The following is a 14870-nucleotide window of genomic DNA, read 5'->3' on the forward strand; positions in this document are numbered from 1 at the left end:
AAGTTCAGTTAGGAAGAAATCCATTTAATTTTGAAAGTAAAGTACCAACTTTCCAGGACTGAAGTACCTTAAATCAAATATAAAAATAATTCAGCCTTATGGGCAATATGCAGAGCATACAATTATGAAAACATATGAATGACTACATAGTAGGAAAAAAAGTGAGCCATTTACTCAGATACAATTACTTTCAATGCCTTTTATTTCCAACCTACTACAGATCTTAGAAATCCTTTCCTTCATCTCTTCAACTAAATGAGTTCAATAAAGTAATTCATATTGGCAATAGTACAACACATTAGAAGGCAGAATATGCAACAACTTAGGCTCTAAGTACAGAATCCCTGGACAAAGGAAGACGGCACAGTCAACAAGGGTATAATAAATGTAAGATTTATGTAAAAATTAAATTTTACCTTGAAAATACTAGCAGAGTGTAGAATGAAAAAAACTGTTGTTATAAACTGTCTAAATCTTCCCAATCAGAGAATCAAATAGGGGTTACTATTTCAAAACTGAAGCAAGTGAAAGTCAGTCAGTCATATCCGACTCTTTTTGACCTCATGGACTATACAGTCCATGAAATTTTCTAGGCTAGAATACTGGAGTGGGTAGCCTTTCCGTTCTTTAGGGGATCTTCCCAACCCAGGGATCAAACCCAGGTCTCCTGCATTGCAGGCAGATTATTTACCAGCTGAGCCACAAGGGAAGTCCAAGAACACTGTAGTGGGTAGCCTATCCTTTCTCCAGTGGATCTTCTGGACCCAGGAATTGGACTGGGGTCTCCTGCACTGCAGGCAGATTCTTTACCAACTGAGCTATGAGAGAAGCCCCAACTAACGCAAAACCATGGCAAAATGAGACTGTTAAAATTAAACACGCTGGAAAACAAAACATAAATTAGTAAACTATATATTTAAATAAATGCAGAATAGAGAAAAATACCACATTTTCAAACAGTAGTAAATCTTGAAGATGTCATTTTAAGTTATACATTCTAGAAAGTAATAAATTAAGAGCAATTTTCCTTGTTTTAATTTTCCTTGTTACAGCCTTTTTAATGGCGATCACATCAAAGACTACCTTGGAAAAAGATAACGATGAGATAATAGGTTTGCTTGGTGTGTACTGATGTTATGTCTAAAATCATTAGCAGAAGACCATTTACCTACTAAAAGAAGTGCTTATAAACCTTGGGAATGAGAAAGGTGGCAGACAAAAAACCCCTATAGCATACATTAAAAGTATTTATTTTTGTCTTGGTTATCATCTTACCTGAGCTGTAGAAAAGGTCAGGTCTCTCAAGAATATCTCCTTCATGGATGTATGGCTCAATTCGATCATCACCATACAAGTACTGCTCACTCTCATCCATCTGACGACTCTCTACCATCTCCAGCCACTGAGAGTTATGCCAGCGAAACTTCTCACTCTGAATTTTCTTGGCCCATTCTTCATCATATTCCTATTGTAAACAAATAGTCAATTATTTTTTATAAGTTTATGAAGGAATTTCTTTGATACTCAGCAGTAATTTTATCTTACAAGATAATTTGAGGGGGCTTTTGTTTCAGTTAGAGGAAATATTAACATTACCTTTTTGGAATAATGTATACAATAATCAATAGAAATCAATTTATTACATACATTAAAGACATCTCTGTTTGGATTACCAACTGCTACTGCCGATGGCACAAACTAGAAAAGCTCAAATTTCACAAATTCTTTATCTAAGTATTACTAGAATTTACGTAAGCAGCCTGACTTAAACTTCCAAATAGTTCTGTGACTATAATTATGTGGCACTAATGACAGGTGGTTAAGCATTAAAATTATATCTTTTGCTATATCTTTTTGTTTAGATAACATTTTCACTAGCCAAAAAAAAAGCAACATTAAAGTATTTCTTCTAAAAATTGAAATGGTTTACTACAAAAAAATAAATAGAATTTAATTCAATTATGTTTCAACAACAGAAATAAAAATGTCTTATTTGGTCATAATTATTTCTTTAAATATCTCTTGTTTGGCAATGAACTCTTGAGGAGCAAGATTGTGGTGTATTCACTGTATCCGTAACATCTGTTCACAGAGAACTTCATTGGTGGGTGTTTTTGAAGGACAAGTAGACAAGTTATAAATATTAGAAAAGCTACAGCTGAACCTATCTAGCTTCACTGGCTGTGGCTACTTCTGACAAGTATATTCACTTAAAAATCACTAGACAGTACCATGGATTACTTGGAAAAAAGACTTCTGGTATTTCTCGTCATTCTAATCACAGGTTCCTTAGTATTAAATTCCTCTGTCATATCTTTAACACTTTTGTTTATACTTATTTTTTTTTAAGTTGGAAAGGTACCAGGCAATACTATTGTCCTCCAGTAGTTGAAATGATTACAATAACTTTAAATGCGAGCAATTTTCATCCAAAGCTAAGTAAGGCGCAAGTCAAAAACTGTCATCACAGAATAAATTTCTGGGATGTAAAATAAGCCTGAAATTTTATAATAAATGTAATTACTATTATCAAAATTTTTCTTGTTAAATTTGAAATTTCACATTATTGGTATATCTCTCAGCAGTGTCAGCTGTCATGCTGTGTGTTCTATAGTGCACAACTCTGAAACTTGTAACCCCACAGATCAACATTCTGAAATCCCTAGCCTCAGCTATCTTCTGTTTTTATCCTCAATGAATCTAGCTTAGTAATCATGGTAAAGTCATAGTTTCTTTATGTCTCAGAGTCTAAATTTATAGATACTAATCATGTGGTATGGTATTACACAAGAAACATTGGATAAGAACCCAGGTCTTATCCTGGGTTCTCCTTCTAGGTTTGATACTAGCGTAAGCATGCAACTTTCTAAAAGTATTTCAGTATCTTTCGGTCTCAGATTCTTTAATTACAAATCAAATCTAATATTTATTCAAGTTCTAATGTTCTTTAAATAAAAATCTATGATTAACACCATTACTTCATAAAGCTGTCGAAATAACTATCCCTCTGCCAAACTGAAGAATAGCAGCAATATATGGAGTTCATCTTTTAAAAATTACATAGCAATTCTAAATGAATATACAGTATCAGAAATTTAAGAAATTCAACATGTATCAATTAAAACCAATTCCCTTTAACCCCTCTCCCCCAAATCTCTACTTTCCTCTTACACTACTGCCTCTTCATCATCAGAAAATAACTCTGGGAGCTCAGATGCTCAAAAACAGCCAAGAAATGTCATCCAAATTTATCAAGCCATTGTGGAAATACTCTAGAAATATAGTTCTTTTTCTTTGTTTTTGAAATGCTTCTTTTCACAAGGAGTGCACCCTAACATCCTTGCTATGGAACGTTAGTTTGTCTTGTATTTAAAGGTAAACATGCCTTATCTTTTATTTTCTTCTCTTCTCAAGTCATGACATTATTATCTTAAGCACTAGTTTTCAAAAACTCTGTAAGTATCATTAAAGACTTTTGATTTGATTTTAGGTGGAATGTGCCATCCTTTTTGAAGTCCTGTATCATTTTGTTTACTACTTAACCACTGAAACGTTATGAGGCCTTAACCAGCCTATTATCAGAGCCTGTTCACTATCAGGAAAACTCTTTGTCACTGGCTTCCGTCACACCTTGTATCTGATTAACACACTATAGGGTAACATAGAACTACACAGATCTGCTTTGTGTTCTAATGTAACTGATGGAAAACAGATTTCTCTTTCTCCTTTAATGTGGCAGCCCCCTAATTGAGAATGTAATATGGTTTATTTAATACAATTCTTCATACTAAATTAAAGCAGATCTAGAGTAACTGAGTTGCTCATTAAGGTTACGGTATTAGCTGCTAAAAAGATGCCTTTTATATGTTAGAAAATACTTCTTCCCAATAATATGCATACACAGATATACAAGTAATTAAACACACACACATAATAGAGTTGTTGATTTTTTTATGCACATACTACCTACTTCTCAGCAGTACTGTCCCAAAAGTTGCCCTTTAGTCTTGACTATAGAATTTTCTAACCAGACCTCAAAGTAAAATTATCTCTTCAACCTCTGTTTACAGCACTGAGGAAGCTTATCTGTGTAATATCACTTCAAATATTATGCCCAAAAGTAAAAGATATAACCAAAGGAAATTTATTTAAGTGAGAAACCCTAACTTTTCTTTCATACTTTTTTTTTTTAATCCAAGTGCTGACAATTAAAAAAACCAATAAAGTAACATGCATAATACTGGCAGGGACTACACACACACACATGCATGCGTGTGTATGTGTGTACGTGTGTGTGTGTGTATGTGAATGAGGAGGACATGTCAATCCACTCCAGTATTCTTGCCTGGAGAGTCCCATGGACAGAGGAGCATGGCAGGCTACAGTCCACAGGGTTGCACAAGAGTTGGACACAACTGAAGTGACTTGGTATGTATGCATGCACATACACACACACGTATGTATATATACACACACACACGTAAATTCTAACAAACTAGGAAAAGCCATAAATTTCTGCAATATAAAAAAGAACTCCAAAAGAAGACTAACACTAAACCCAACTGGGTTTATCTCATAAAGTCCAATCTGATTGCATGGAATTGAGAATACACAACAAACTTACAAATCTGATAAATGAAAATTTGTGAAGACTGTTAAACAAACAGGAATGAACTCCACCTGCACTGGAAAGAACATTTCAGAAGTTTCTGACAACTCATTCAAAAATCCCTGCTCTGTGCCCATCACCAACCTGCAAGCTAATTTAAAGTAACTACTTTCTATTCATTTTACCAATTTCTATCCATTCCATGCCTTTGAAATCTTCTCCTGAAATAACCTGAGTTTTAAAGCTAACCCTATGAAAACTTCTCTACAGCTTTCCTTTTCAAGATGTTGTATGATATTTTTAGAAGTGGTCTTCCTTGCTGGAAGTTTATTAATAAACCCACCTTTCCTGTCTGACACAGACTTGCCCTGATAATTTTTGTGGAGACTCTAACAAACAATAGATGTGTTAGAAGTTAATGCAAGCATACATTAGTTTACCTCCTTTCAATATACCAGTCTTATTAGATATAATTGTTTCTATCCTAGAATGAAGAAGGCACCTTGTTTTCCTAGTTTGAAATAATTCCAGATTATTACAATACACACAATTTGCCAATGGTCAAAATTAAGATTTATTAAAAGTAAAAGGCTGCCATTCAAAATCTCAGTGACACAAACCTCTGTTAGCATCAAACCACACGTAGCCTGTGGCTGGCTGGAAAGACAATAGACATCAGTCTTACCAGAGAACCTAGGCTCATTCCCTTTTCCATAAACAACCTGTAGATACAATTTGCCATTAGTACAGAGTATCTATTGATAGGGCCATGTGGTAGTACTGCTCCTAAAAGGTCAGTTCATGTCTAGACAACAGTAGCCTGGTATCCAGATTGTAAATTTTTATATTCTAGAGACTTCATGTTGCCTTTAATTTTCAGTGTCAACTTTAGTGTTTGGAACATACCATGTGCTTACTAAACATGTATGAGATGGTTGACAACCCAGTAATGTCAGGGGAGGAAATCATTTATTAATTGGGGAGGAATTTGAGGTTCTCAAATACTTCATACAAAGCTGAAGGAATACTGAGGTATAATAATCTAATGGGGTTTTCAGAAGCTCTCTATGTATAGAGGATTCTGTTCTTCCCTTGATAATTCCCAAGGCTTGGAAGAGAAAAGACAATCGTCAATTGCTGCATGATTGCCTTGGAAGATGAGAGAGCTAGGTTTCTCTCTCCTTGCTTCCCTTTTCCTTTCTGCAACTACCCCAATTCCCCGCCTCCCAAAGCTACATGTAAGGCCTAGTCAGACCTGTGACAATTTGCTGATGAGACCCCAGAGACTGCATCACCAATCACGCAGTCCTCTACGGTAGAGAGAGTACTGTGAACATATATCTGTTTCAAATCACTAATTGGGCCTAAATACTGTATATAAACACTTTACCACTAGTGTAAAATAACATGTGCATAACCTGGGGGACAAACACTTTACTGCAGATGGCATATTTCCCTAAGGCTCGCATGGCATCTAATTTTTCTTAGTATTATTTCATGATGTTTGTCTTGAGTGCAAGAAGTTTGTTTTCTTAAAGATAAACTGCCTTAAGCTACAAATACTCCACCTCTATTTTATTTTCTATTATTATAGACTACAGCTATGCTGAAATTACTCAAGAATCAAAATCTATAGATAAAAACGTCTTAAGAGATCATCTACTTCCATTCTAGGCAGGTTTCTAACAAACAATTTTAGAAAGTTGGTTATTTAGCTGTTTTTAATGTTAATTGGACAAGACTTTATATTATCCCTTGTCAGTATATTCCCAGTGTTTCATCATCTTTGCTGTGTCTAATCAAAGTTTCTCCTGTTTCAAATTAAGCCCATTCTCTCTTGTTTTACTCTTTAAGAAGATCTGGGACAAGCAAATAGCGCCCTGAGTTGTGATCAGTAATTGAGTTTAAGTTCAAAAATCCAAAGAATGGCAGCAACATCCCAAGTGAACCTGAGAAACTTTTCCTGATGCATTAAAATGGCCCACACCTCAAATTTCTGCCAAATAAGGAGGCCTAGCAAGCCAGGAAAAACCTTTGGTCTAAGGTTAGCTGATAAACTGAGTACGAATTCAACTTAGTCAACACAGATTCAGAACATGGGTAACTGAACACATGAAGCACTTCTACACTAGCATAGGTAGTTTCCTATTTTCCTACACTGTACTAATCAAGATCTTTCAGTAAACTGCACTATTCAGCTAACTTCTTTGACATGAAGTCTTAAAATGCCAAATTCAGCCATTCGGCAAGACAATCCTAAAGTAAACTACAAATACAACTATGCCTGGCCAAAACATATATTCCAAATAACTTTCCATACTTAAAATCCAAACTGTGAACAGATTATCTTCCCATATCATTTTAACAGTCAAAATGAACGGAAAATAATGTAAATGATTAACTGTACAGGTGGCCCAGATGGTAAAGAATCTGCCTGCAATGCAGGAGACAGGGTTCAATCACTAGGTCAGCAAGATTGCCTAGAGAAGGAACTAGCAACCCACTCCAGTATTCTTGCCTGAAGAATTCCATGGATAGAGGAGCCTGGCAGGCTAGATCACAAAGAGTGATCATGGGATCACAGAGAGTCGGACACAACTGAATGACTTTCATTTTCACTAAGGAAAGGAAACGCTGATTCAGATTTTTAATCTATATATAAACGTCACAACTAGGATTGAATTTTGGTTTAGTTTGAACAAAACATATCAAGTGACCACCATATGGTAGATGCTTCATATACATTTTCTCTAATTTCTTTAATCTTCAGCAGTATCAATGTAAACTAGATCTTCAAAAAGTTAAATAACTTGCTTGAGATTATTCAGCAGGTGAGAGAACTAGAATCAGTTGTATTCTAAATGCAATACTCTATGGGGTCAAGCTGCCACCTCATAAAGGTCAAAGGTTGAATCTAAGATCAGAACCCCTACTCAATGGAGGAGAAAAATGTTTCAAGAAGAAGTTGCTCCTGCTGGTGCAGTTCCCTATTGACAAGCTAAAATTGAGCCAGGGCCTCGGATCCTATAGGTGTATAGTATAGAAAGGTAAAGAAACATTCTTCGAATAGAATATGGGAAGTTTCCAGTCTGGTGTCCATCTACCTGCTGTATTGGACTTCTAAGAAACTCAGCTATAACTATGACTCAGTTGGTGCAGTAGCACAGGATAGGACTTCCAGATCACACTAATGATTAAAATGTGAATATCTTTATTTTTTTAAATTTAATTTATTTTAATTGGGGGCTAACTACTTTACAATATTGTATTGGTTTTGCCATACATCAACATGAATCCGCCACATACACGTGTTCCCAATCCTGAACTCCCCACCCTCTTCCCTCCTCATACCATCCCTCTGGGTCATCCCAGTGCACCAGCCCCAAGCATCTTGTATCCTGCATTGAACCTAGACCGGTGATTTGTTTCTTATATGATATTATACATGTTTCAATGACATTCTCACAAAAATGTGAATATCTTTAAATGGTCTCAGCTTAACAACTTTGATATTTTTGAATAACGTTTTAGACTTTTAAGTTTTCCAAAGTATGAAATGAAACAATCTAAAATTGCTTGGCAGCATATCAAACACACTTAGAAGTCTGATGTAGAGAGATTAGGTAAACCTTCAGATTACTTGTTCGAGTTTGTTTTATACTAACTGACATGATCAGATAGCATTTTAGGGAACTATATATATAGGTAGCTGATATATCACCAGTTTCATTTCACTGATTCTTCTTCTCAGATGTCCTCTTATTCACAGGAGTTTTTATGAATGTAATAATCTAAAATAATTTTCTTTGTGAGTTTACATTTTAACTCTGACCAAAATTTGTAAGTCCTTGCAGGATCAACAAAGTAAAATGAAGACTGAAAATGTTCATCGGATTTCAAAACATGAAGGTCCAGATGACTTTCATAAGCACCATTTCAATGGAGTAATGGATGCAGAGGAAGAACTGGTAGAAAAGAGAAAGAAGAAGGTAGGAAAGATGGGGAAATGAAAAAATAGAGGAAGTAATATTTAGAGATTTTTTCAAAATGTGGATTCTAGAGAGAAAGAGAGAGCTAGGACAGAAGATGCAGGGTGGGGAAAACTCCTACTTAAGATCAGAGAATTGAGCCCAGAGCTTAGAAATACTGGGAATGAAAATTTTATCTTATAAGAAACATATTCATATTTTACAATAAATATTTTTATAAGACTAAGCCAGTCTTTCGGAACTATCACTAACTTACATTCTTAGCCAAACCTACCTAATAAAAACATCTAAATGTATTTTTACTTTCCATCAATTCTTCTCAAAATAAGGTAATTTTAAAAGTATGATAAAGGCGATTCATAACAGACTGATATCTCTCTTCTTTTTGCTTAAGGTAAAATAATCCAGATATAGAATTTTAGGAAGTTTCTTACTGTTACACTATATACTTTATATACAACAATGACATTAGTGATCTCCTAGAAAATAGTACAAGAACCATGAAACTGTTCATAAACCCTGTGACCAGTGGCTTATGTGTTGAAACATCTTGGTTAAACAATGGTTAAATACATAAAGCTTCCCTATTTTAATTTATATATCAAAGCTAAAATGTCAATGTACTGATTTAGTTTTAAACCAGTAAAGATATATTGGTCAAATCCAAAAATCAGGTGATACCAAATAAACATGAAATTTCTGAACTAAAATGTAGGAGACTGACCATAAAGTACCTGTTGATTATCTGATTTTGTAATGAGATCACTAGCAGAAATGCCGGCCTAGAGGATTTCAAGGGCGTTATTAATTGATTCTTTATAAACTTCTATTCTGATCCTTTTAAGGGGCTTCCTTGGTAGCTCAGCTGATAGAATCCACCTGCAATGCAGGAGATCCCAGTTTGATTCCTGGGTTGGGAAGATCTGCTGGAGAAGGGATAGGCTACCCACTCTGGTATTTTTGGACTTCCCTAGTGGCTCAGCTGATACTTTTGAAACACTTAAGTTGAAAACGACTGAGTAGGTTATATTCAAGAAATTTTTTACAGGGTCAGCCAAAATAAATAGTGTAAATAGAGTCCAAAGAAGGAACAAGATTGCCCATGTGTGTATGTCACAAGCAAAAAAAATATTCAAAGAAAGGTAGCATCTAGCAAATCCCAGGTACAAGGGTCAAATCCAGGCGGAAGGGCAGCACAAAGTCTGAAGAAAAGTCTGCAAAGTGAGCAAGTTTCTAATGCAGGACTCAGATTATCCCTCTGATCAAATTCTTAACGGTGACATATACTTTTAAAATTTCTAAAGTCATGAAAAACATTAAAATCTGGGGGTGTTTCATCATTCCAAACAGTTCTAACAGTTAGAATCAGACATGGCACAACGAACTGGTTCCAAATTGGGAAAGGAGTATAGCTGTATATTGTCATCTTGGTTATTGAACTTATATGCAAAGTACACCATGCAAAATGCCAGACTGGATAAAGCACAAGCTGGAATCAAGATTGCAGGGAGAAATATCAATAACCTCAGATATGCAGATGACACCACCTTTATGGCAGAAAGTGAAGAGGAACTAAAGAGCCTCTTGATGAAAGTGAAAGAGGAGAGTGAAAAAGCTGGCTTAAAACTCAACTTTCAAAAAACTAAGATGTCATCCAGTACCATCAGTTCATGGCAAACAGATGGGGAAACAATGGAAACAGTGACAGATTTCATTTTTCTGGGTTCCAAAATCACTGCAGATGGTGACTGCAGCCACGAAATTAAAAGATTCTTGCTCCTCAGAAAAAAAGCTATGACAAACCTAGACAGCATATTAAAAAGCAGAGACATTACCGACAAAGGTTTGTATAGTCAAAGCTATGATTTTTCCAGTAGTCATGTATGGATATAAGAGTTGGAACCATAAAGAAAGCTGAGCACCAAAGAATTGACACTTTTGAACTGCGGTGTTGGAAAAGACTCTTGAGAGTCCCTTGGACTAAGGAGATCAAACCAGTCCATCCTAAAGGAAGTCAGTCCTAAATATTCATTGGAAGGACTGATGCTGAAGCTCCAATACTTTGGCCACCTGATACAAAGAACTGACTCATTGGAAAAGACCCCAATGCTGGGAAATACTGAAGGCAGGAGGAGAAAGGAACAACAGAGGATGAGACGGTTGGATGGCATCACCAACTGGATGGACATGAGTTTGAGCAAGCTCTGGGAGTTGCCAATTGACAGGGAAGCCTGGCGTGCTGCAGTCCATGGGGTCACAAAGAGTCAGAGATGACTGAGTGACTGAAGTGAACTAACATCACTCCAAAACAACTTGTAAAACAAGTCAATGTATACAACAAAATTTATCAAAGACTTAAAAAATAGTTATGAGATTCTATTTTATTAAAAAAAATTTAATGATCAAACTGTAAAGTTGATGGTGTTGAGTTTTGGCAAGACTGTCATCAACCCCCCTGCTTCTCTGCCAATAATTTTTCTGAAAAACAAGTGATTCTGAGATGACATGCAGACCAAATATAAAACTTTGAATATGTATAAAATCTCTTTAAGTAAGCAACCCTTGCTCAAAAGTAGAAAGCCAAAGGTTTTAATAATGTTTAAACAATGAATTTAATGTGCAGAAGACCTAAATAGACATTTCTCTAAAGAAGACAAACAGATAGCCAATAGGCAAATGAAAAGATCCTCAACATCACTAATTATCAGAGAAATGCAAATCAAAACTACAATGAAGCACCACCTCACCCCAGTCAGAATGCTATCCTTAAAAAAAATCTACAAATAACAAACACTGGAAATGGTGTGGAGAAAAGGGAATTCTCCTACACTGTTAGTGGGAATGTAAATTGGTGTAATCACTATGGAGAACAGTATGAAGGTTTCTCAAAAAAGTAAAAATTGAGCTGCCATATAATCCAGCTATCCCATACCTGGGCATATATCTGGACAAAACTATTATTCAAAAGGATACATGCACCCCATATTCATAACAGCACTATTCACATAGCCAAGACATGGAAATAACCTATCGATCCATTGACAGATAAATGGATAAAGATGTGGTACAAATACACACTGAAATACTGCTGCTGCTGCTGGGTTGCTCAGTTGTGTCTGATTCTTTGCAACACTATGGACTGTAGCTTGCTAGGCTCCTCTGTCCATGGGGATTCTCCAGGCAAGAATACTGGAGTGGGTTGCCATGCCCTTCTCCAGGGGATCTTCTGACCCAGGGATTGAACCCGCATCTCTTATATCTCCTGCATTGGAAGGTGGGTTCTTTACCACTAGCACAACCTGCAGCAACATGGATGGACTGAGATAATCATACTAAGTGAAGTGAGTAAAAAACAGAGAGACAAATATCATATGACATAACTTATTTGTGGAATCTAAACTATGACACAAATCAACTTATCTACCAAAACAGTAATAGACTCACAGACACAGAGAACAGACTTGTGGTTGTCAAAGGGTAGAGGGGCGGGAGAGGGATAAAGTGGGAGTTTGGGGTTAGCAGATGCAAACTAGTATACATAGAATGGATAAACAACAAGGCCCCACTGTATAGCACAGGGAGCTATATTCAGTATCTTATGATAAAACATAATGGAAAAGAATATAAAAAATAATGCATGTATATGTATCACTTTGCTGTACAGTAGAAATTAATGCAACACTGTAAATCAACCATACTGCAATTAAAAAGTGAATTTAGTATCATTTCATTTTCTGAGCTTTACCAAAATACAAACTTGTGCTAGCTGTACCCTGAATGCAAAGTTCTAAACAAGTGTACAATGGCTCTTTCATTCCATAAAATAAATACTATTATACTTTTGGTAGGAAGAAAAATTACTTACCGCTATAATATCTAATGTATTATCACAGACTTTTCGGATTTCATTATTTTTATCATGCATCAGATCTATGAGATATGCTGGAGCCTCTACATAAAAAGTGGTTAAAGATACAAACAGATATTGAGGTTGTTCAATCATGTTAGAGAATTCTACATTTCTCCAAATTCAAATATTAATCTGAAATCTAACTTTAAATTTTAAAATGCAATCATTAATACAAGGTGACCAAAAAATCTAATGTTTCATTTATTTGAAAAACAGGGATGATAAGGGAAAAAAATGAGATAAAAATGGGCAAGAAAATGAGCCAGTAAATCTTAAAATGTGTAAGGTAACATTTTTGAAAACATGAAAATTATGAAAGTAACTAAAGAAGAAGCTCTAGAGCTACATGACTGTAAAACTTTCTTGATTGATTTGACCCTCCTAAAAGTTAAGAAAAATTAATTTCAAACAGAAACTCACATACAAAGTATTTCACACAATAAAGGAAAAGAATCACTGTCAATCAAGTCAAGACCAACAAAAAAAATCACATATATGGATATGGTTATTATAAGAAAGACAGAACATAAGATAATTTCATATAACTCTAGTATTTTAAAAAAAGAAAAAAATTTAAGAAAATAATACACACACACACATATATATGAAAGAATAATAGGAATCAGAATTAGAAAACTCAGAGAAGTAATTCAGGAAATAACTAAAAATCATTTTAGATATATTAAAACTAAAGTTTATAGTAATACAAGAATAAATAAAAGCAACAGATAAACTCTAAGTTTAAATAGAAGGCAAAAAAGAAGAAAATTTGTAAAATTTAAAAAGATGAAAAGAGATGAAAAAGATTAGAAAATGACAGGTATTAAAGGTAGGCAAAGAGGATCCGACATAATAGGAATTCTAAAGACAATCATGGCAACAGAACAAAACAAATACTATAAACTACAACTCAAGAAAACTTTCCTAAAATTAGAAAAAGACAAAGTACAAACACTATATTTGCATACTTAGAAAAACCAAGCAAGGGTGATGAATACCAACTCAAATTCTAATAAAACTATAGTGGCTTAAAAAACAAAACAAAACCCAGAAACATGCTTTGGTCTTCCTGGCAGAAAGATCAAGTCACTTATAAGGGAAAGTAAAGTAAACTGTCATTAGACTTTATGAAAGATAATTAGTAGACTATACTTCTCATTGGCAGCAATTAAAGGTAGAAAAATACCTTCAAACTGATGAGGAAAATAATGGGCAATCTAGAAATTTCATATTCTGCCAAATTATATTTAAAGAGAACAAACTAGTTATTTTCAGATACAGATGCATTTTATTACTATAGATGTTCACTAAGCAGTATAAGAAAACGTAATCAATTAAGAAAGAAAATCAATGTAGAGAAACAGAGGAACTGAATTCAGGAAAAATAGTAAATGATGAAATAAACGCATTAACATACCATGCATGTGTGCTAAGTGGCTTCAGTCGTGTTCCACTCTTTGCGACCCTACGAACTGTAGCCTGCCAGGGTTCTCTGTCCATGTGATTCTCCAGGCAAGAATACTGGAGTGGGTTTAACATACCATAAATCCCAAATAAACACTGGCTTTTACACAGCAATAATCTCAATAATTAATTTTGAAATGTTATAAAAAGAAATAGAATGTATAAACAACAGTATGGGAAAAGGGAAGGATAAATAAAGAAAACTCAAATCCAGATAGAAGCCTCAATGAATCTAGAAGAGGCAGTAGAGAAAGTTAGAATTCCCAATACCTAAAACTGTATCTTTTCTGAATATGCGAAGTGTTATTATGTATGATGAACACCAAAAGGATACGTGTTTCCTTGATTATGACATCTCTTGTGGCTTGATGGAAAACCATTTGGTAGAAGACATAAATTATCTGACAAACAAATTCATCATCTTCTTGTTGAGCTAAAAGGCAACAGAAAGCTTCAAATAAAAATACTAAGTTATATACAAAACTGAAAAACATTGAGGGGAAAAAGTGGGGAATGAGAAAAACCAAAGGTGACAAGAAGACAGGTAAAGGACAGTTAGTTTAAATTGTTTATAATATATGGCTGCCATACATCATTTATGTCTTAAATGTTTTTCTCTAAATTACATGATGATCAAAATTTTCATAATTATATATTTTCAGAAGTTTTATTAAGTTTGGTTGTTGTTAAACTAAATAGGTTATGACTTTGAAAAACAAAAATAAAAAATAAGATTTTGAAGAGAGAAATTATATCATCTCTGAGTCCAAACCATCATGTCAAAAGGCTGTATCTAGGAAGAACTGAGAAACAAGATAGGTTTAAGAGAATAATAACAGTGCTTTAATAGTAATTTTTGCTATATCGATACCAAGTATAAAGAAATTCATTAAATTAA

The 14870-nt window shown here is 34.6% G+C and overlaps 1 protein-coding gene across 2 annotated transcripts in view; it reads right to left on the bottom strand.

Moving 5' to 3' along the window:
* Nucleotides 1–14870, bottom strand: part of KIFAP3 (kinesin associated protein 3) — a 145864-nt gene that overhangs the window by 39796 nt on the left and 91198 nt on the right. For both annotated transcript variants that reach the window (XM_005690630.2, XM_013970173.2), the window contains exons 16-18: nucleotides 14307–14405; nucleotides 12464–12549; nucleotides 1276–1465 (exon numbers count right to left, since the gene is read on the bottom strand). In XM_005690630.2, coding sequence (XP_005690687.1) covers nucleotides 1276–1465; nucleotides 12464–12549; nucleotides 14307–14405 — 375 coding nt within the window. The remainder of the gene's footprint in view (nucleotides 1–1275; nucleotides 1466–12463; nucleotides 12550–14306; nucleotides 14406–14870) is intronic.

This window comes from Capra hircus, chromosome 16 (assembly GCF_001704415.2).
Source record: "Capra hircus breed San Clemente chromosome 16, ASM170441v1, whole genome shotgun sequence".
NCBI classification, from domain to species: Eukaryota; Metazoa; Chordata; class Mammalia; order Artiodactyla; family Bovidae; genus Capra; species Capra hircus.